Source organism: Nicotiana tabacum, chromosome 4, assembly GCF_000715075.1.
Source record: "Nicotiana tabacum cultivar K326 chromosome 4, ASM71507v2, whole genome shotgun sequence".
In the NCBI taxonomy this organism is placed as follows: Eukaryota; Viridiplantae; Streptophyta; class Magnoliopsida; order Solanales; family Solanaceae; genus Nicotiana; species Nicotiana tabacum.
Genome location: NC_134083.1, coordinates 60,489,205 through 60,510,987, shown reverse-complemented (window position 1 = coordinate 60,510,987; position 21,783 = coordinate 60,489,205). Strand labels below are relative to the sequence as shown.

General features: G+C 37.3%; 2 protein-coding genes and 1 pseudogene across 2 annotated transcripts; all 3 read right to left on the bottom strand.

The window, feature by feature from the left end:
• Nucleotides 1-540: 540 nt before the first annotated feature.
• On the bottom strand, nucleotides 541-4,588 carry LOC107770317 (rust resistance kinase Lr10-like). Its single transcript, XM_016589612.2, has 4 exons — nucleotides 3,101-4,588; nucleotides 2,224-2,244; nucleotides 2,033-2,065; nucleotides 541-1,912 (listed from the first exon to the last, which is right to left on the bottom strand). Exons 1-4 carry the CDS (start codon nucleotides 3,867-3,869, stop codon nucleotides 822-824), a joined length of 1,914 nt encoding a protein of 637 aa, XP_016445098.1. The 5' UTR covers nucleotides 3,870-4,588; the 3' UTR covers nucleotides 541-821.
• A 2,057-nt stretch (nucleotides 4,589-6,645) lies between these two features.
• On the bottom strand, nucleotides 6,646-9,998 carry LOC107770316 (rust resistance kinase Lr10-like). Its single transcript, XM_016589610.2, has 4 exons — nucleotides 9,371-9,998; nucleotides 9,124-9,144; nucleotides 8,890-8,928; nucleotides 6,646-8,754 (listed from the first exon to the last, which is right to left on the bottom strand). The coding sequence occupies exons 1-4, from the start codon at nucleotides 9,612-9,614 to the stop codon at nucleotides 7,664-7,666; spliced, it is 1,395 nt and encodes a 464-aa protein (XP_016445096.2). The 5' UTR covers nucleotides 9,615-9,998; the 3' UTR covers nucleotides 6,646-7,663.
• Nucleotides 9,999-12,602: 2,604 nt separating this feature from the next.
• LOC107770318 (rust resistance kinase Lr10-like) lies at nucleotides 12,603-15,783 on the bottom strand (annotated as a pseudogene).
• Between the last annotated feature and the right edge of the window lie 6,000 nt (nucleotides 15,784-21,783).

Below are 21,783 nucleotides of genomic sequence, written 5' to 3'. Positions count from 1 at the left end.
TTTCCTATATAAGAAAGCATTGCGCTTATTGCAAGTCTCATAATTTATGAAGATCGTCATGGTAAGAGAAATGTGAAATGTGATTCCTAGCAGGAGGAATATAATTAATATGTACCATTGCAAGAAACAACCTCTCTACTCCCTCGGGTAGGGGTAAGATCTGCGTACACTCACTTGTGAAATTTTACTGGGTTGTTGTATTAGCTGAATCCCGACTCATTTCGCTTTCTATATGTTGCCATGGATATAGGTGAAGAAACTATTGATTACGCTTTAATTAGGGTTGAGGCCTCAAAATTGCCAAAGAGATTATCTTTAAGGGAAACTTCATGACATTCCTGCAGTAGTTTTGATCCTCAACCAACCTATTGATAATTAATATTAGTATGATTATACTACACTCAATTTTTTATCATGATGCAGAACTGACAACCTGTGGCCAGAGATGGGAGTCTTCGTATTGATACTAGACATTGTGAACTTACTCGATCCTGTTGCATAATCATGATAGGACAAATGATTCGCAATACATTGATGTCAGACATTAATTTATCTTTACTCCATGAGATCTGAAATGATACGAGTACATTTGAGATATAAATCTCATGTCAAATTCTAGGAATCTCAAAAGACTACTCTCTAATGTAAGAAAAAGATACTTCCACAAAAAGTTGGATCTACTGTAGATTAAAGACAGAGTAAATGTACATGAGTTGAGGAAATACCAAGATATACTCGAGTAAACAAATACTATGTAGAAAGGCGCCTAATCACCAGCTCAAATGTATGACCATGGTTTGCACAGCATGGTGAGCAACCACCTAGATTTCAGTTGATATTGTTATTGTCTCAATAACATCCCCAGCAATCTCACGAGGAGATATGAAAGGTCTAGGGGGCATCAGTAGGAGTTCGACGTCTCCTTCAAGCATTTCAACAACTTTGTTCATTGCAGGACGATCAGCAGGCTTCATCTGTATGCACCACAAAGCTGCGATCATCATTTTCTTTACCATCCTCCTATCTTCCTCGTTCGTATTCTGCATCTCTATATCATTTCCTTCATTAAATTGGTCGTATACCCACCTAGGAAAGTAAATTTGGCTTAAATGATCCGCCAATGGGTTCATGTTCTTCCTTCTGCCTGCCATTTCCATCAACAACATACCATAACTATATACATCGGCTTTGTACGACACTCCTCCAATATTTTTATAGAACAACTCTGGAGCCATGTAACCCACTGTCCCTCTTGCTGCAGTTACACTCACTATACTATCATCTGTTGGGTACAATTTTGCAAGCCCAAAGTCGGATATTTTTGGGTTGAAATTTTCATCCAGAAGAATGTTGTGAGGCTTTATATCAAAATGTAAGATCTGCATGTCACAACCCCGATGTAGGTAGTCTATCCCACAGGCAACTCCTAGAGATATATCGAACATTTGTTTGTAACTCAAGGAAACAATTCCTTCTTGCGGAAATATGTACTTGTCCAAGGAACCATTAGGCATGAACTCGTATACCAAAGCACGTTTTGAGCCCTCAACACAGAATCCAATGAGCTGCACAACATTAACATGGTGAATCCTTCCAATTGTGGAAACTTCACTGATAAATTCTTGCCCACTAGTCATAGAGTTGTGCATCATCTTCACTGCCACAAAAGGAGCACTGCGTAGCTTTCCTTTGAAGACAGTTCCATAGGCTCCTTCGCCAAGTTTTTCCCTGAATTTATTAGTCATCTTCTTAATCTCAGAATAGGAGTACTTAATTGGCACAAGGTTGCTCTGCGTTTGCAGGAAGTCTTCAATTGATTGATACATAGATATGTGTCGTCTTCTCCATTTATACACGATTAGTGCAATCAGGAAAATGAATCCACAAAGAAACCGGAACGACAGAAGTGAAACTGCATAATATCAGAAATAAAAAAGGATAAAGGATTTGACTAAAAGCATCAAAACTTATTTTCCCAATTCAGAGTGTAGCAAGAATGGTTTGCCTAGTTGAGTAAGATAAGAAGACTCACTTAGAACTATTCCGCCGTACAATATCGTAAGAACTGTGAGAACAGGCAAATCACAAAGGAAAAATTACGTTAGAGGAAACAAATTTGTTAAAGACTTGAAGAAAGAGCTTACAGCTATGTGGTGCTGTGAAGGAGGATTATAATTGGAAAACATATTGAAGTTACTGCACTTCAGTATCTTAAATACGTACCACCATAGTAGTGGATGCTACCTGCATTATCCAAAAAATAAGGAACTTGAGTAAAATAGAGATGCTAAATCTTAAAATAAGTTCCTGAGAATTGAAAGTTCAGTAATTAAGAGGGAAGCTGACAAACATGAAAAAGAGTGGAGAATTGAATGCAAAAGAGATCAAGATTTTCTTATAACTTTAAACAACAGAACCCACAGGAGAGTGGATATAATGAATGAAAGAACATAGACTAAACTTGACCTGCTTTAATTGAAGACTTAATCTGTGGTAATGACACCTCAAATGTGAAACATGAAAGTACAGTTAAATTGCTCAGATTCTAGCTGCAGCAAAAAAGAGATACTTCGGTCCTCAAAATACTTATATTCCATCCGTTCCAGTTTATGCGACATTATTTCCTGATTAGTCTATCCCAAAAAAAGGACACATTTCCATATTTGAAAAAAATTAACTTTACACTCTCGATTTACTCTGAGTGAGAAGTTTTTATAGCCGTACAAAAGTTATGACATGTATAAAACTTTAAGTTTCAAAAGTCCTCATTCCTTTATTAAACTCCGTGACGAATCAAACTACATGACATAAATTGGAACAAAGGGAGTGAGTTCAACCGTCATTATTGCCATACAAATGTTGTGGCATATTTAATACCATAAGTTTCAAAACCTCATTTATGTATTAAACTCCTGCCGAATCGAACTATATGATATAAATTGGAACGGAGGGAGTAAGTTCAACAGTCATTATTGCCACCAATCAGGACTCAGAATAAACCACATATTCAAGTCAGAAATGGAATTCTGTCAAACAAAACATGGGGAAAGGGATTCCAACAAGTTGAACATAGTGAAAGGTAAAATGAATCTTGACTTACAAGGGAGGGGAAGATCCATCCCAGTGTCATCATAGCAGCGGTGGTTGCAACTATAGCCGTCGCCTTCAGCAAAACAGTTGCCTTTACTCGCTTCACATTCTCTACACAAGAAGGTACGCTTCCAAGAAAGCTCAAACCCATACCTCAGGGCATCCTGAATGCTCGATAGAGTAGTATTGTCACCCGAAAGCCCACGAGCAGACGCCCAGGCCACTATTTCCATGCTGCAATTCTCAGCCAAATCCGTAATCGACATGTCCTCTCCTATGGCCACATAACTATGACTTTGTGAAGAATTAAAGAAAGAAGTCTTGTTCTGTGAACCACAGAAAGTAGTCTTCACGTAGCGCGAAGAATCTACGGTGGCTAAGCAATTGACATATATAATGGGAATGTTGGGAGCAAAATAATCAAAAGGTGAGGTGCTAGGAACATTTGTGGTGAAGTAATTGGGAAAAGAAGTGCAGTTCGAGGTCTGATTCACCAAACCAGGGTCAATTGCTCTGATTAAGAATTTGTCATAGTTGATTTCCAGCACGTTATATTTCCTTGACTCCAAACTTATGACAGTACGATTATTCTGGCAATCAAGCTGGAACCTTGAATCTCCGCAATTTTGGGGATCAGCTCTTAACCGAAAAGGAAACCTTATATGAATATCACTACAAGAAGAAGTACACCGAGTTGTGATTTGGGCTTTGACTATAGTCGTGCAAATCACAAGCAGTAGAAACGTAGCAATCCACAGCCGTCTTCTTGCAAACATCATATCTGCAGATCGACTGTGCTACCTCTGTTGTGTTGTTTGTTCCTTCATCGTACTAGCAAAGTGCGCAACTACGACATAATCAAAGGTATCAACGAGGTTGCTTCCTTGAATCTATAATTAAACAAGCTAATAATGCACAGGTTTGATCTGGTCAGGAAGTCGGATCATATCAAGGTTAAAAGTCAAAAGTCAGTTGGATATATCGTGCAGTGTTATTTCTGTTTTAATTTTATTTGCAAGTGCGCGTTTCAGTGGAAGTTGACTTTGAGTGCTATGACTGGGGATTAGGCGTGAGGGTGTGGTCAGAAATGTAGCCCTTTGTTTTTAGGGATAATTCATAAGATCACCCCTGAAGTTTGGCCGAATTTCTAATTACACACCTAAAATTTTCAGGTGACGTATGATCCCCATAAACTATCCGGAAGTGAAGTGAATTTACACCTTTTTCGACTGAACTAGCGTGGATAGAGTAATCACTCTCTTAAAGAGCGTGAAAAGTAGCAAACTATAGTTTAAAATTTAATGGAGCTAATTTTCAGCTCTTTTTTCCCACTCCCCACCTTCCTACTCTTGATCAGCTTCAAAAATTATCACAGTGCCACCCTCTCCTTCATTACAGACCTTAAATCTCGCGATTTTGCTGGGGAAGTTATGATTTTGTTAGGGAAAGAGAGAGAGGTCATGGAATGGCTTAAACAAAAGAAGAAAATGACATTATACCTATAGGGTCAGGCTGGGAATATTTTCATCTTGAACTAATATAAGAGGTCATAGGTCTCCGCAAAGATTAGGCGCATAGTTGAAGATTCAGTCAAAGTTCAGGGTGATTGTATATATAATCCCTTATTTTTGCATTTCAGACAACACATACGTAGTGTAGGGATGTCAATGGTTCGGTTCGGCACATTATTTTATATAATTTGTACCATATCGATTTTTTAATTATTTTATTATGTATAATCAAAATTAAATTTTTCGAAATCGTCTCAATCATCTCGATTTTACTTCGGTATATAGCACAGTACTATTTAGTTATATTCTTTCTTCCAATATGTGTGCTTTTGTAATTACATTTCTCGATGTAATGAAAATGATTCTTCCACAATGAATCAGAGAGATTGTAGAACTGGAAAAATAGAAAATATACAAGAGAAGGAACTTTATCACAAGAATAAACATAGTATTATATAATAATAAAAATATTAATTAACCGCAGCTCAAGTGAAAGAGGCAAGAATATGACCATTGTTTTACATAGCACGGTGAGTGTGAGCACCTAATTTTTGACTATATTTGAATTTTTTAATATATAAATATATTTTAAGTATAATCTACATATTTTAGCTCTTACTTAGCCTTTTATAGGTGTTACTTAAGAAAATTATATTTCACTCATCTCACTAATAGATCACATTATCCCTTTTTCCCAACTCACTCACGTCACTTTACACTAGCACTACTTTATCCCTTCTTCCCAAACTCACTCAAGTCATTTTACACTAGCACACACTCACTTAAGCCCTTTTGCCCCAACTCCCTCACATCACTTTATACTAGCACACGCTCACTTAAGCCCTTTTGCCCCAACTCCCTCACATCACTTTATACTAGCACACGCTCCACTCTCCCTCACATCTCCCTCATAAATCCTCCCCACTTCCCCGCTTCCCGACTTCCTCACATCAGTTATAGAGCGCGCACACACACACACTGCACAAAGGGGACGAAAAAACAGAGAGCAATAGAGAAAAATCGTAGCGCCTACCTCTTCTTCTCCTAGCCTCCCTCGACCAAAACTCCTCCAAAGCAGCCAATAAAAGCTCAAAAACGGAACAATTTTCAGCCATTAAAAACAGCCATAAAACGTCACTAAAAATCACCCCTAAAAAACAGTTTCATCTCCACCCCAAAATACACCATAAAACACCTCAAAATTCACACTAAAGAGCAGCAAAACAAGATGTGAAAACAATTAGGAAGAGTAGCTAAAATCAGCTGCAAAACAGTCCAAAGTGCTGCTCTTTTTCCACCCAAAATCAACACCAAAACACACCTGAAACCAAGCTCTAAAAACAGTTTCATCCCACAAAAATTAGCTCAAAAAACGCTGCCAAAACCAGTTGAAAACCCAGGTGAAACAGTCCCCCTTCTCCACCCAACAAACCAGTTTCCTCCATAACCTTTCAACCCCATAAACATCAGCTAAGAAACAGCCCTGAAACTTCTCCACTTTTCAGTCAATTTCGTGTTTCTGGTAAGGTTGTGCCGTTGGAGGTTCTCAGTTGTGGTCGCTGCTCTTGGTTTGATTGTTGTGCAACAACAATTTTAAAGTTTGGATTCAATCAATACAAGGTCTATTTTTACTTCCTGACCAATTTTTAATATGCTGTTTGTTTCTTCGTCTTTTAGCCATGTGAATATTCTATTTTTTAAATGTGATGATTGTTTTTTTTTCCCTTGTCTTTTGTCAACTTAATACCTTTGAATGAATAGATCTAATTATAATTAAACATATGTGGAAAATATTTGTTGCTTTAAATACAAAAGTAGTTTTGTTGAAATATATTTAGATTGGGTACTAGACTAAGAAGGATTTGGACTTAATTGAAAAGAGGTTTAAGACATGTAATTCCATTAAGTGACTTTGGTCATAAATTAATTAGACGAAGTTTTGTATAAATTAATTAGACGAAGTTTTATTTTGTTAATTTGGTTGGCGTTGAGTCTTGGAATTGGATTAATCGCATCAAAGCAATAAAAAAGGAGGAGTGCATTTGAGCCGAGTTTATATGGAATTCTTTGAGTTGCTATTTCTTTGTTGACTTAATTGATGTGGAATTTTGAATTTCTTGGCCATCTGATCCGTTTAGACAATTAGTTGATATTCTAGTTTCATTTGTTTGAGTTTGTTCCTTATCTAGTTGGTTTTCTTGTTGGATATTAAGTTAGATGAACATTTAAAGTATAGCGGGACAGTGGGGTGATTTAACAAGCTACATGGATTTGGGTTTAGGTACTATGTCATGTTAGTTAGTCCATTTCCCCCCCCCCCCCTAATAAATCCATAACAATAGAATAGACTCTCTTATCCTTCTCCCAAAATAATCTTCCATAATTCATGGCCTCACAACAATCTCAAACCTTAGGAAAATAAGCAACTCATAAATAGTCATAGTTTGTTTTAGGCGTGATTAATAAATTATTATGGCTATGGGTATGATTTCCGTTGCATAGTCATGATACGTAACTCCAATTCAAGTGCGCGTTTCACGCGACTAGACCATAATTTCAAATAATAATAAAAATAATCATGTTGTAAATCACGGGTGCGTTTCACGTGGCGCGATTCGCAATATGTACAAAAAAACAACGAGTGCGCGATATCGCGACTTGTTCAAATAAATTCCATAAATACTAAAAGCGGTTAAATATATAATTAAAAGTGGTATAGAAACGTTAATGCACATAAGTCTTAAAACATGTAATTTTTCAGATAATTAGGCCAAATATTAATTGTTAAGCGACCATGCTAAAACCACGAAACTCGTGAGTGCCTCGCACCTTCTCCTGCGTTAACAGAATTACTTATCCAGTCTTCTGTGTTCGCAGACCATAAATAGAGTCAATTTCCTCGATTTGATATTTTAAAATAAATCGGTGACTTGGGACACCATAATAATTATCCCAAGTGGCGATTCTAATTAAATAAATAATCTCATTTCGAATAATGTCAATTTAATTGGAAAAACTCCCCGTCCTTCGGGAAAAAGGAGGTGTGACAGTGAGTTAGCAACCTATACATCACTGGAAATTCTTATTGTCTCAATCACATCCCCAACAATCTCACGAGGAGCTACAAAAGGTTTAGGGGGCATCTGCAGGAGTTCAACATCTCCTTCGAGCATTTCAACAACTTTGTTCATCGCAGGACGATCAGCAGGCTTCATCTGTATGCACCACAAAGCCGCGATCATCATCTTCTTTAGAATCATCCTTTCTTTATCAGTGGTATCCGGTATCTGTACATCATTTCCTGAACTGAATTGGTCGTAAACCCAGGTAGGAAAGTAAATTTGGCTTAAGTGGTCCGCGAATGGGTTCATGTTCTTCCTTCTTCCCGCCATTTCCATCAACAACATGCCATAACTATATACATCGGCTTTGTATGAGACTCCTCCAATTTTTTTATAGAACAACTCAGGAGCCATGTAACCCGTTGTCCCTCTTGCTGCAGTTAGACTCACCATACTATCATCTGTTGGGTACAATTTTGCAAGCCCAAAGTCAGATATTTTTGGATTGAAATTTTCGTCCAGAAGAATGTTGTGAGGCTTTATATCAAAATGTAAGATCTGCATGTCACAGCCCCGATGTAGGTAGTCTATCCCACGGGAAACTCCTAGAGATATATCGAACATTTGTTGGTAACTCAAGGAAACAATTCCTTCTTGCAGAAAGATGTACTTGTCTAAGGAACCATTGAGCATGAACTCATATACCAAAGCACGTTTTGAGCCCTCAACGCAGAATCCAACGAGCTGCACAACATTAACATGGTGAATCCTTCCAATTGTGGAAACTTCACTGATAAATTCTTGCCCACTAGTCATGGATTTATGCATCATCTTCACTGAAACAAAAGGACCACTACGGAGCTTTCCTTTGAAGACAGTTCCATAGGCTCCTTCGCCTAGTTTTTCCTTGAATTTATTAGTCATCTTCTTAATCTCAGAATACGAGTACTTAATTGGCACGAGGGTACCCTGGATTTGCAGGAAATCTTCAATTGCTTGATACTCAGACAAGTGCCGCCTTCTCAATTTATACACTACTAATGCAATCAGGAAAATGAATCCACAGAGAAATCGGAATGGTGGAATTAAAACTGCATGAGGATGACATTAGTAAGAAAAGCCATTTCTTTGCTCCTAGGACAAAGGGGTTTGACTAAAAGCTTTAGAGCTATTGTTTTCAGTGCAACAACAATTCTAATACTGGTAGAGTAAGATAGAGAACTTACTTATAACTATTCCACCGTATAATCTTGTATAAATTAGAACTGTCAAAACAGGCAAATCATAAAGGGAAAATTATATATTCGAGGAAAGAAAATATTAAATACTTCAAGAATGAGCTTACAGCTATGTGGTGCAATGAAGGGGTATCATTATTGGCAAACACGTTGCTTTAACAATTTCCTTTCAGCAAAATGCATAGTATATAAAATTATCGCTCCAGTATCAGAAATACTTACCAAAGAAGTGGTGGACGCTACCTGCATTGTCCAATTACAAGAGGTCAAATCTTGAAATAAATTGCTGAATATTGAAACTTAAGGATTTAAGATTAAGCAACAAAGGAGGTAGTACTCATCAAAATGAGTGGAAAATTGAAGGGGAAAAAACCAAAATTTCAACCACAGATGGAATTTTGTAAAACAGAACTTTTGAAAAGGTATTCCAATTTGAACTTAGTGAAACTCGAAATGAATGTTGACTTACAAGGGATATGTAGATTCATCCCGGAGTTGTCCTTGCAGCGATGGCAAACAAAGCCGTCACCTTCAGCAAAACAGTAGCCTTCACATTCTCTACACAAGAAGGTACGCTTCCAAGAAAACTCAAACCCATAAGCCAAGGCTGCTTGAATGTTCGACAGAGAAGTATTGTCCCCCGAAAGCCCACGAGCCGAGGCCCAGGCCACCATTTCCACGCTGCAATTCTCAGCCAAATCAGAGACCGACATGTCCTGTCCAATGGCGACATAGCTATGACTTTGGGAAGAATTAGAGAAATAAGTCTTGTTCTTCGAACCACAGAAAGTAGTCTCCACATAGCGCGAGGAATTCACAGGAGCTAAACAATTGACATAGATAATGGGAATGTTCCGATCATGATATTTAACGTCTATGATAGTACCAGAAGTTGACTTCTGATAAAGAAGTTCAACAGTTAAATCTCTAGCAAAAGTTGAGGTGCTAGGAACAGATGTGTTAAAGTGATCAGGAAAAGAAGTACAGTTCCTCGTGTGATGCTCCAAACCAGGGTCAATTGCTCTGATCAAGAATTCGCGATAGTTGATATCTAGCACGTAATATCTTTTGGAATTCAAACTTATGACAGTACGATTTTTCAGGCAATCAAGCTCAAACCTGGAATCTCCACAATTATGGGGATCAGCTTTCAATCTAAAAGGAAAGCTAATGTTATGAATATCATCACAAGAAGAAGCACACTGGGTAATGTTTTGGGTTTTGGCCATGGTTGTGCAGGTTAAGAAAATAACAATCCAGAGTCTTGCCAACATCATACCTGAAAACCGACTGTGATGACACTGTTCTGTTGACCTTTTAGAATAGAAAGGATGCAATTCACCAAATGTATTAGCGAAGTTGCTTTCTCGAATCAATATTTGGACATTGATCAAAGCTAATGTCCACTGCCTAATTATCCAAAGCTGATGTTTGATCTGGTCATAACAGCAGGAGCAATGGTGAAAGTCAGAAGTCAGTTCTTTATAATTATTTGCGCATTAGTACACCTTTTTATTTAATTTGCGTCCACGTTTCCATGGCGTTGACCATTGAGTGCTTTCGCCGGAATACATGAATACACCCAAATCACATATTTGAGTATATCTATGTAAAAAATATTTAAATTTATTTATAATAAATCATACTCATATTATTTGTATCCTGGATTTGCATGTATCACCTATATATGATGTTTTCATCTTTATATTGTTGAGTTGTTTCAGTTATCGCAACAGGTATAGTATCTCTTAAACATCCACACATTTTTAATTACTGTTCGTCTATTCTCCGAGGCTTCAGATAAAAATATATCATATGCCATTTTATGTAATGTATCTACCCAGCCTTTGGCTCATTCTGTAATATGAAAAGCTTATTTATAGTGATATATTTTTATGTAATGCGAGAGGCATTAACTACTAGCTAGAGATCATAATTAAGAATGTGTAACCAAGGAGGGATAGAATGTGTATTATTGGATGTTAAAGATGGTAATTAGGAATGTTGCTAATTGAAGTACACATTTCATTTTCCACAAGTAGGTGTCACCTAATCGTTCAAAGAGGTATAGGAGGAAAAGAATCAAAAGAAAACCAATTAATTTAATTGAGCTTAAGGCCTAAATCAAGCCAAGGAGATACCTTTTTAAAGGAAGCCTAATGCCATTGCTGTGGTAGTTTAAATCATACTCAACCATTCATCAATCTGGGAAACTCGGATGATAACTAAGACTTGCCAGGCAGATATTAGTAGAAGCTTTAATTTGCTTGGCTTTTCTGGTGGAGCATACAATGTAAGTATAAATTACTAATATCTTTCTAACTACTAAAGATGGTCATGCCAACATAACTGCAATTAAATGGTGTGCACAAGGGGATGCTAATTAGTTTTCTACTAGAAAATACACCTACTCAGAATACTGAGCAGGCTCTCCTTCTATCACCCTAGTACTCCCAATGGTGCTGGAAGGAGTACCAGACATCGCAGTTACCTTAATCATTTCGCTTGTACACTTCTGAGATGAGGCAAGTTAAAATTCAGGCCATCATCTTAAGGGCTTCTTTAATAAGAATTTGCTTCTATCCTGGCAAACAGAGGATGTTCTCACTCCATAAAGAAAATGTGATTGTGTAATCATTTCCTTGTTTGATGAAACTATGCTTGATAGTTACCTTTCGAACGATTTGCAACACCAACATACAAATAAACTAATATACACTTCACTAAAGTATCATATTACGCTCAAAACTCTTACAATGTAAACCAAGGAAGAACTAGTTTCCCCAGCACGGGACAGAAATGACTACTTGAAGCATCATGAGATTGAAAAATTAAAATGTGGGCTATAAAATTAAAAAGTAGGGAGCCCAATTGTTCTTATGTGAAATTTTTAGGTAACATAAACTCGAATTAGTGGGGGCTAATATGTAGGTATCGAGCATTAGGTGAGAAATCAAAAATCAAAATAAATAATCTTCCTACTGCTCATTTTGGCACATATCATATTCTTCCTATTGCCTCTTCAAGTATGTTACTAAACATGATAAAATGATATAACAGCATTTTGCATTTGTCTTTTAAATATAAAAAAGAAACGAGATTATAATATATGAATTTATCTTATAAGTCCCACTTGTTATGCAGAATATGGAAACCTAAAGACTTGAAAAAAGCACTTAGTATGCAATATATGATATCCTAAAAACTACAAATGCACTTTTCTTTTTCCCATAGTTAAAAAAGGTACAAGAATGTAAAGTTATGACTGTCTTTTGAGTTCCACTTGGTATGCCAAATACGAGAAACCTAAAAACATGAATAGTGTGCAAAATATGATAACATAAATTTTTTCAAATATTCTTTTCTTATTTCCAATAGGAAAGGAACAAGAGTGATAGGGTGGTTCAAATGCAGTGGCAAGTGCAGCTCGCGGGCAACGGGTTCATCCAAACCTAATATTTTCTACGCGGATTATAGATATATGCATGAAAACCTACCAAATTTCAACAAATATTAAATTTGAATCCATAATTTTAAAAGTAAAATGAATTTAATTTTAAAAACCTTAAAGACCGAACTCATCAAGTTTAAATCCCCGATATGCCTAAGCTGAAATGAGAATTTCTTAGAGCTATTGTATTTCGTGAACTATATCAATCTTGTAACACTATCTTCAAAGGATTAATGATTCACAATGCAACAAACATTGCATCTTGAAGTCGACATTAATTTTACTTTACTCCATGAGATCATAAATAATAAGACACATCAGATATACATCTCATATCAAATCCTAGGATCTTAGTTTGATGTAAGAAACTGATACTTGCACAATGAATCAGACAGACTGTGTATTGGAGAAAAACAAAATGTAGAAAGGGTAATCACCAGCTCAAATGAAATATTTTAATTAAGTAAATAATGAGTTTATGACCATGGATTGCACATCACAGTGAGTGGCCACCTATACCTCCGTGGAAATTCTTATTGTCTCAATAACATCCCCGGCAATCTCACGAGGAGATATAAAAGGTCTAGGGGGCCTCAGTAGGAGTTGAACATCTCCTTCAAGCATTTCAACAACTTTGTTCATTGCAGGACGAACAACAGGCTTCATCTGTATGCACCACAATGCCACAAAAATCATCTTCTTTACCATCCTCCTATCTTCCTCGCTGGTGTCCTGCATCTCTATATCATTTCCTTCATTATATTGGTCATAAACCCATGTAGGAAAGTAAATTTGGCTTAAATGATCCGCAAATGGGTTCATGTTCTTCCTTCTGCCTGCCATTTCCATCAACAACATACCATAACTATATACATCGGCTTTGTATGACACTCCTCCAATATTTTTATAGAACAACTCTGGAGCCATGTAACCCATTGTCCCTCTAGCTGCAGTTAGACTCACAATACTATCATTTGTTGGGTACAATTTTGCAAGCCCAAAGTCAGATATTCTTGGATTGAAATTTTCATCCAGAAGAATGTTGTGAGGCTTTATATCAAAATGTAAGATCTGCATGTCACACCCCCGATGTAGATAGTCTATCCCACGGGCAACTCCTAGAGATATCTCGAACATTTGTTTGTAACTCAAGGAATCAATTCCTTCTTGCGGAAATATGTACTTGTCCAAGGAACGATTAGGCATGAACTCATACACCAAAGCACGTTTTGAGCCCTCAACGCAGAATCCAATGAGCTGCACAACATTAACATGGTGAATCCTTCCAATTGTGGAAACTTCACTGATAAATTCTTGCCCACTAGTCATAGATTTGTGCATCATCTTCACTGCAACAAAAGGGCCACTTCGGAGCTTTCCTTTGAAGACAGTTCCATAGGCTCCTTCGCCTAGTTTTCTTTGAATTTATTAGTCATCTTCTTAATCTCAGAATAGGAGTACTTAATTGGCACAAGGTTGCTTTGGATTTGCAGGAAGTCTTCAATTGATTGATACATAGATAAGTGCCGTCTTCTCCATCTGTACACTATTAATGCAACCAGGAAAACTAATCCAAAGAGAAATCGGAATGACAGAATTGCAGCTGCATAATTTTCAAAAAGAAAAATGGAAGTCATTGATTAGAAAACCACATCCTTTTTCATAGGGTGAAGGGGTTTGACTAAAAGCTTCAAAGCTATTTCATTATTCAGAATTCAGAGTGTACCAAGAATGCTTATGGTCGTCGTTGAGTAAGATAAGAAGACTCACCTATACCAAATCCGCCAAATATTATAGTAAGAACTGTCCAACAGGCAAATCACAAAGGAAAATTTACGTTAGAAGAAGCAAATTTGGTAACGACTGGAAGAAAGAGCTTACAGCTATATGGAAAACGTATTAATTTAACGCTGTAATGACGTTATTGCAGTCCAGTATCTCAAATACGTACCGCCATGCAAGTGGATGCTACCTGCATTGTCCAAATATAGGAACTTGAGTAAAATAGAGGTTGCTATATCTTGAAATAAGTTGCTGAGAATTGAAACTTAGTATAGTTAAGAGGGTAACTAACTGATAAGCATAAAAAAGAGTGGAGAACTGAACGCAAAAGAGATCCAAATTTTCTTATAACCTCATACAATAGACCCCACAGAGAGCGGATATAATAGACGAATGAAAGTTGGCTACATCTATGACCTGCTTTAATTGAAGACTTAGTCTGTGGTAAAGAATGACACCTTAAAATTTCTAGCGTTGCAGCACTTAGGGAGATACTTGTATCTTCAAAATACTAGTCAGTACCACCAATCAGGACTCAGAAAATTCCACATATATTCAACCACAGATATGGGATTTTGTAAAACAGATAATTCTCGAAAAGGGATTCCAAATTGAATCTTGACTTACAAGGGACGGGAAGATCAAAGGGGGTGCCATCGTCGCAGCGGTGGTTGCAACTATAGCCGTCGCCTTCAGCAAAACAGTTGCCTTGACTCGCTTCACATTCTCTACACAAGAAGGTACACTTCCAAGAAAGCTCAAATCCATAACTCAGGGCATCCTGAATGCTCGATAGAGTAGTATTGTCACCCGAAAGCCCACGAGCCGACGCCCAGGCCACTATTTCCATGCTGCATTTCTCAGCCAAATCCGTAATCGACATGTCCTCTCCTATGGCCACATAACTATGACTTTCTGAAGAATTAAAGAAAGAAGTCTTGTTCTCTAATCCACAGAAAGTAGTCTCCACATAGCGCGAAGAGTTTACCATGGATAAACAATTGACATATATAATAGGAATGTTGGAAGCTAAATCGCCAAAAGGTGAGGTTCTAGGAACCGTGGTGGTGAAGTAATTGGGAGAAAAAGTGCAGTTCGTGGTCTGATTCACCAAACCAGGGTCAATTGCTCTTATCAAGAATTTATCATAGTTTATTTCCAACACGTTGTATATTCTTGAATTCAAACTTATGACAGTACGATTGTTCTGGCAATCGAGCTGGAACCTAGAATCTCCACAATTCTTGGGATCAGCTTTCAATCGAAATGCAAAGGTGATGTTATGAATATCACCACAAGAAGAAGTGCACTGAGTAATATTTTGGGCTTTGGATATGGTTGTGCAGATCACAAGTAGTACAAGAATAGCTAATTGGAGCCGTATGATTGGCAACATCTTATCTGCAAATCGAGTAAGGTGAGTTTGTTCTGTCGTTTCTTTTTTATCATTTCCTCAGAGAAGATTCACCAATAGTTGAACAAGGAGCAGGGTTGCGCGCGCAGGGTTAACAAGCTAATTGACGTTTGATTTAGTCAGGAATTGAAATCAAGGATAAAAGTCAATAGTGTTGTCTATGATTAGTCGTGACTCGTGCAGTGGTTTTTTCTGTTCTTTGTTTTATTTGTGGTTCTCTGCGCGTTATCATGGAAATTAAGTGCTTTGACTGGGAGGGAGTGAGGATAATAGTTTGGGGAGAGGAAATGTCTTCTGAATATATCTCATTTCTTTAACAAGATTTAAGCTTAAATTAATTAAAATTCAAGTTTTAAATAAGCATATAATTCCCCTCAAAATTGTCTAGTGTCAACCGATTTGGACTACTCGTCATCCAGTACAAACTACTCAAAACAAGTTCTCAATGCATGTTACTGGAAGTGTAACATGGAGATTATAACACATGGATTAAAACCGACTAGATTATTTAGTGGATATATATTTCTTGATTGGTCATTAACAAAAAAACGGACATAAGGGGAATAACATAAAATATATGTTGGTTTTACGCTCAAATAAATTTAGATAAACTTTTGTATAAATAATCTCGGTATTGCTTATACTTGAATAGAAAATTCACAGGATAAAATAATTTCATATTTCTTATCCCTTGTCCCTCTAACAAAAGACCCCTAAATGTCCACGCATTTCGAAGTTACTACTTTCCCCGTGGGAAATTGTAGTTGATCCGTTTCAGAATAGAAAGTATAATATGGCATTTCATGTATTCTATCTAATGGCCATAAGTAAATTAAGAGCTCGTTTGGCCACGAAAATATTTTTACTTTTTTTCAAATTTTTTACTTATATCACTTACAAAAATTCAAAAATAACTCAAAATTATATTCATGTACAAGCACAACTCTCATTTTCAAATACCATTTTCACTTTAATTTTTTTTTTTTTTTTACTTTTTTCGGAATTTTACAATTCTTATGTCCAAACGCCCACTAAATTACATTTAAAAGGAAATGCAGAGCTAAAAACGATAACATCTTTCGTTTTTTCAAGTTAAAATGAGTTTAACTTGAATATTTGGGAAACTTTGATTGGATATAAACTCGTTCTCTAGTTTGAAAAATCAATGCTAAATATCGAAAATATTTTTGGAGATGACAAAAAAAAACAATAATTGTTCGCAAAATTTAAGGTAGACTTGAAAAAAATTATTTTATCCGTTACAAATTATCTATCGTGTTTCTCTTTTATATCTGTAGACAATAAATTGCGTCAAAAAAATAAAATCAAGACCGAAAAATATCGCAACAATCGTTGTATTTAATTCAAATAATTTGAGTGTACAATCTCTATGAATCCCATGATTCTTCTTTCCAATAGTAAATAAATTCAAGGCCCTTGAGCTTGATCTTGAATATGAGGTTGTTGCCACGAACGATGATCTTGAATTCAACTAGCACGAACTTTGATTTGAACTCGTATTCCTTGAATCTTGATTTGTTCTACGTTCTTGAGCTTGAGCTTGATTGCTTGAACTTGATTTGTTCTTCGTTCTTGAGCTTGAACTTGATTTGTTCTTCATTCTTGAGCTTGAACCTAATTGCTTGAACTTGAACTTGATTGCTTGAAGCTTGAAACTTGTGGAGAAATTTGCAGCGTTTGATCCACGAGCTTTTTTTTGCTTCTTGTTATAACTTCTGGTGTCTTTTCTGGGTTATGAATACCCCTATCTATAGTTGTGGAAGAGAAGAGTTATGATAAGAACAAACTCTTTTTGACCAATCAAATTGAAGTGTGACAATGCCGCATTTGATTGGCCAGAACATGTCACTTGTCCACGTGGCGCGATTTCATTGGCCTTCTAATGTGACTTGACATGCCTTGTCATTTTGACACGTGGCATGATCCTACGGCTCTTTCGTTTGACTTGGCGTGCCACATCATATAACACGTGGCATAAAACTGTGTCTCTAGGAATATGACATCTTGAGCTTAATAAAGTGGGCTCTTCATTCGTAGCCCAATGGATTTTTATCTTATTTATCTAATAACATTGGACTTTTATAATTAATCCAATTATATTAGCTCATAATATTTATTTGGACTAGTATATTTAAAATATAGTTTAAATTATTTATTGAATTTAAATTCAATAAATTTTTACATGCCTACAATGAGTTCTAGATTTTGGAATAACGGCGTCAAATCGATAAATCCTTGAAGTACCAGTGGAGTATCGAATATTAGCATCGATGTTCTAGCAATCAATTTGTAGTTCATAAATAGATATTATGAACAAGAACAAGGCTAAACAACAATGATTGCACTTGCTTTTTGCAATCTTTATTCTTGGCAAAGCAATCTCTTTTTTTTTTTTTTTTTTTTTGTCTCTAATAAGTTTGCCGTGACTACTAGATCTTTAGGAGGCAACTACAATTACTTGATTCCTATTTCATGTTGGGAACGAAATCCTGTTGCCGCCTTACAAGTCCCACACCGTGACATATTCGTCTGGGCAGCCGCCATTCGCCTATATATATATCATGATGCTCTTCAATCACAAACCTCAACTCACAATATTTAGAAGCTGCTTCGAGTCAGCCTTTGACGATTACCGATGAAGGCAATCTCTGCCACGTAATTATTATATTTTTTAGCCTTCTTTTTCTTTTAGGTCAAACGAGAAGGATATATTCTTGTTTAATAAGATGATCCATGCTGAATAAGACAGTCTTAGGATGTAAGGGGATGGGTACTTATCCCCGCCCAAATATAAGAGAGATTACTCTCAAGGTGACCCGAATATCGGAGAGATTACTCTCAAGGTGGCCTAACTATCGGAGAGATTACTCTCAAGGTGATCCGATTATCGGAGAGATTACTCTCAAGGTGACCCGACTATCGGACAAATTACTCTCAATTTGGCCCGACTATCGGAGAGATTACTCTCAATGTGGCCCGACTATCGGAGAGATTACTCTCAATGTGGCCCGACTATCGGAGAGATTACTCTCAAGGTGGACCTACTATCAGAGAGATTACTCTCAAGGTGGACCTACTATCGGAGAGATTACTCTCAAGGTGCCCCGACTATCGGAGAGATTACTCTCAATGTGACCCGACTATCGGAGAGATTACTCTCAATGTGACCCGACTATCGGAGAGATTACTCTCAAGGTGGACCGACTATCAGATAGATTACTCTCAATGTGGCCCGACTATCAGAGAGATTACTCTCAAGATGCCCCGACTATCGGAGAGATTACTCTCAAGGTGACCCGACTGTCGGAGAGATTACTCTCAATATGGCCTGACTATTGGAGAGATTAATCTCAAGACGACTCGACTATCAGAGAGATTACTCTCAAGGTGGCCCGACTATTGGAGAGATTACTCTCAAGATGACCCGACTATCGGAGAGATTACTCTCAAGGTGGCTTGACTATCAGAAAGATTACTCTCAAGGTGACTCGAATATCGGAGAGATTACTCTCAAGATAATTCGAATATCAGAGCGATTACTCTCATGGTGTAAAGGGATTGATATTCATCTCTGTCCAAAAACTGAAGGCCATTTCAAGGTGCAAAGGTTCATACAGCATATCGAAGTGCAAGTCTATGGTAACAAATAGATGGACAAATCCTCAACATCATATGGGAGGACAAATCCATGGCAGCATATAGAAGGACAAATCCATAAAAAGGCCAACTTAATGTGTAAAAGGATTTAAATGTCCGCTTTAAGATCGAAAAGTTATAGTTTCTTTTAAGGACAAACCCACAACGAGACCAACTTAAGGTACAAAGGGATTTAAATGCTCACCTTAAGAACCTTCACCTCGAAGATTTGGTGGACTTGACGACATCGACTTGAACATTTTGCGAACTTTGAAGATTTGGCGGACTTTGTAGACTTCAACTTGAAGACCGACAAACTTGAAGATTTGATTGACTTGAAGATTCAGCGGACTTTGATGCTTCAACCTGAAGAATGGTGGACTTTTGAACTTCAACTTGAAAAATTAGAAGACTTGAAGACTCAACTTAAAGACTTGGAGGGCTTAAACAATTCAACTTGCAGAGTGGAAAATTTGAGGACTTCAACTTGAAGACCGACCCACGACGAGGCCAACTTAAGGTGCAAACCCACGACAAGGCCAACTTAAGGTGCAAAGGGATTTAAATGTCCACCTTAAGATTGGAATACTAGAAACCTTCACCTCGAAGATTTGCTGGACTTGACGACATCGACTTGAACATTTTGCGAACTTTGAAGATTTGGCGGACTTTACAAACTTCAACTTGAAGACTGACAAACTTGAAAATTTGATGGACTTGAAGATTCAGCGGACTTTGGCGCTTCAACCTAAAGAGTGGTGGAATTTTGAACTTCAACTTGAAAAATTAGCAGACTTGAAGACTTCAACTTGAAGACTTGGAGGGCTTAAACAATTCAACTTGAAGACCGGCAAATTTGAGGACTTCAACTTGAAGACCGACGGACTTGAGGACTTCAACTTGAAGACTTGGAGGGCTTAAATAGTTCAAATTGAAGACCAACGAATTTGATGACTTCAATTTGAAGACTGACAGACTTGAAGACTTCAACTTGAAGACTTTGATGGCTCAAATATTTCAACTTGAAGAGCAGTGAACTTGAAGATTGGTGGATTTAAAGATTTGGCGAACATGAAGACATTGTGAATCCCTGAACTTTAGTGCAAATACTTGGTAGCCTCCTAAAAAACTATAATCGTCCCATTGAAGACATAGGTTTACCATGGAGGATTGTCCCCTATAAGTTATTTGAGATCCAAAGTTTAACAGAAGAATGATTTCAGCCCGATTTTCAAGTGTTGGTTGAATGAATTACTTCCATCATACTTCATTTGGACAACGATTGGGGAAATATGTATCTTTTGAACTAATGCGACTGAACTTAGAATGAAATTCTAAGCTACCTACGTACCTCGGTGAAGAGGATCAAGTCATACCGTAGTTCAGAATGAGTGGTTTTTTTTTTCTGTCCTAACTTTTGCCTAAGCCGCCTCTTTAGAGGTTTTCAACCTAGCAAACTTTTTTTTGTTAGGCCGTACACAGTTTATACTCTTGCGAGCCAGGGGTAACATGCAATTTATGCTCTTGCGTTAAGGAGCATTGCAACTTCAAGGATAATACTTTTTCAAAAACTTGCCATTGATAGGGCTGATTCTCATGCCATCTGCATCAACCAGCTTGTAAGCCCCACTTGAATAAGCTTCTTGCACGACATATGACCCATCCTTTTTTGAAGTGAAATTCCCTATTGGTTTATCGGGAGTAATAATGGGTCTTCGTACAACAAGGACTTGATCTCCTACTTGAAAGGATCTCGGGCGAACTCTTTTATTGAAGGCGCAAGACAATCGAGCTTGATAACATTCAAGGCTCTGTTGAGCTTCCAACCTCTTCTCATTAAGAGCCTTCAACTCTGCTAATCAAAGTCAAGCGTTTTCTTCATCAGTGATCCCTTCTTGAATATCTAATCATAATGAAGGAATTTGATGCTCGAGTGGCAAGAAGGCTTCAACTCCATAAACGAGTGCATAAGGGGGCGCTTGTGTTGGCGTGCAGTGAGTTGTCCTATATGCCCACAGAGCTTCTTCCATTCGGCCATGCCAATCTCATTTGGATTTGGAGACGACTTTCTTTAACAAGTTGCATAAAGTCCTGTTGAATGCCTCGGCTAGACCATTGGCGGCAGCATTGTACATAGAAGAGTTACGTTGCTTGAAGCTAAAGAGTTCACAAATCTTGTTCGTCAACCTATTATCGAACGGCTTGCCATTATCCGTTATTATGTAACGAGGAATGCCAAAGTGATAGATAATGTTTACTCGGATGAAACTTGCAATATTTTCCTTCTTTACTTCCTTAAGAGCAATAATTTCAGCCCATTTTGAGAAGTAGTCAGTTGCAGCCAAGATGTATAGGTGCCCACCAAAGGACTTTGGCAGTTGTTCAACAACATCTAATCCCCAAACGTCAAACGGCTATGATGTAACAGTCGGGTGCAACACTTCAGGAGGTTGATGAATAAAATTCGCATGGAATTGACAAGCCTTGTATCTTCGAGCGTAGTCCAAGCAATCTTTTACCATCGTTGGCCAATAATATCCTATCCTTTTTATATGGAAGTGGATCTTTGGTCCAGACT

Excerpts from the sequence above, each read along its gene's own strand:
- LOC107770317 (XM_016589612.2), bottom strand. The coding sequence starts at position 3,869 with ATGATGTTTGCAAGAAGACGGCTGTGGATTGCTACGTTTCTACTGCTT. Across the intron at positions 2,245-3,100 it reads GATGGATCTTCCCCTCCCTT|GTAGCATCCACTACTATGGT; the intron begins GTAAGTCAAGAT and ends TGGATAATGCAG. Across the intron at positions 1,913-2,032 it reads GTACGGCGGAATAGTTCTAA|TTTCACTTCTGTCGTTCCGG; the intron begins GTGAGTCTTCTT and ends GATATTATGCAG.
- LOC107770316 (XM_016589610.2), bottom strand. The coding sequence starts at position 9,614 with ATGTCGGTCTCTGATTTGGCTGAGAATTGCAGCGTGGAAATGGTGGCC. Across the intron at positions 9,145-9,370 it reads GATGAATCTACATATCCCTT|GTAGCGTCCACCACTTCTTT; the intron begins GTAAGTCAACAT and ends TGGACAATGCAG. Across the intron at positions 8,755-8,889 it reads ATACGGTGGAATAGTTATAA|TTTTAATTCCACCATTCCGA; the intron begins GTAAGTTCTCTA and ends ATCCTCATGCAG.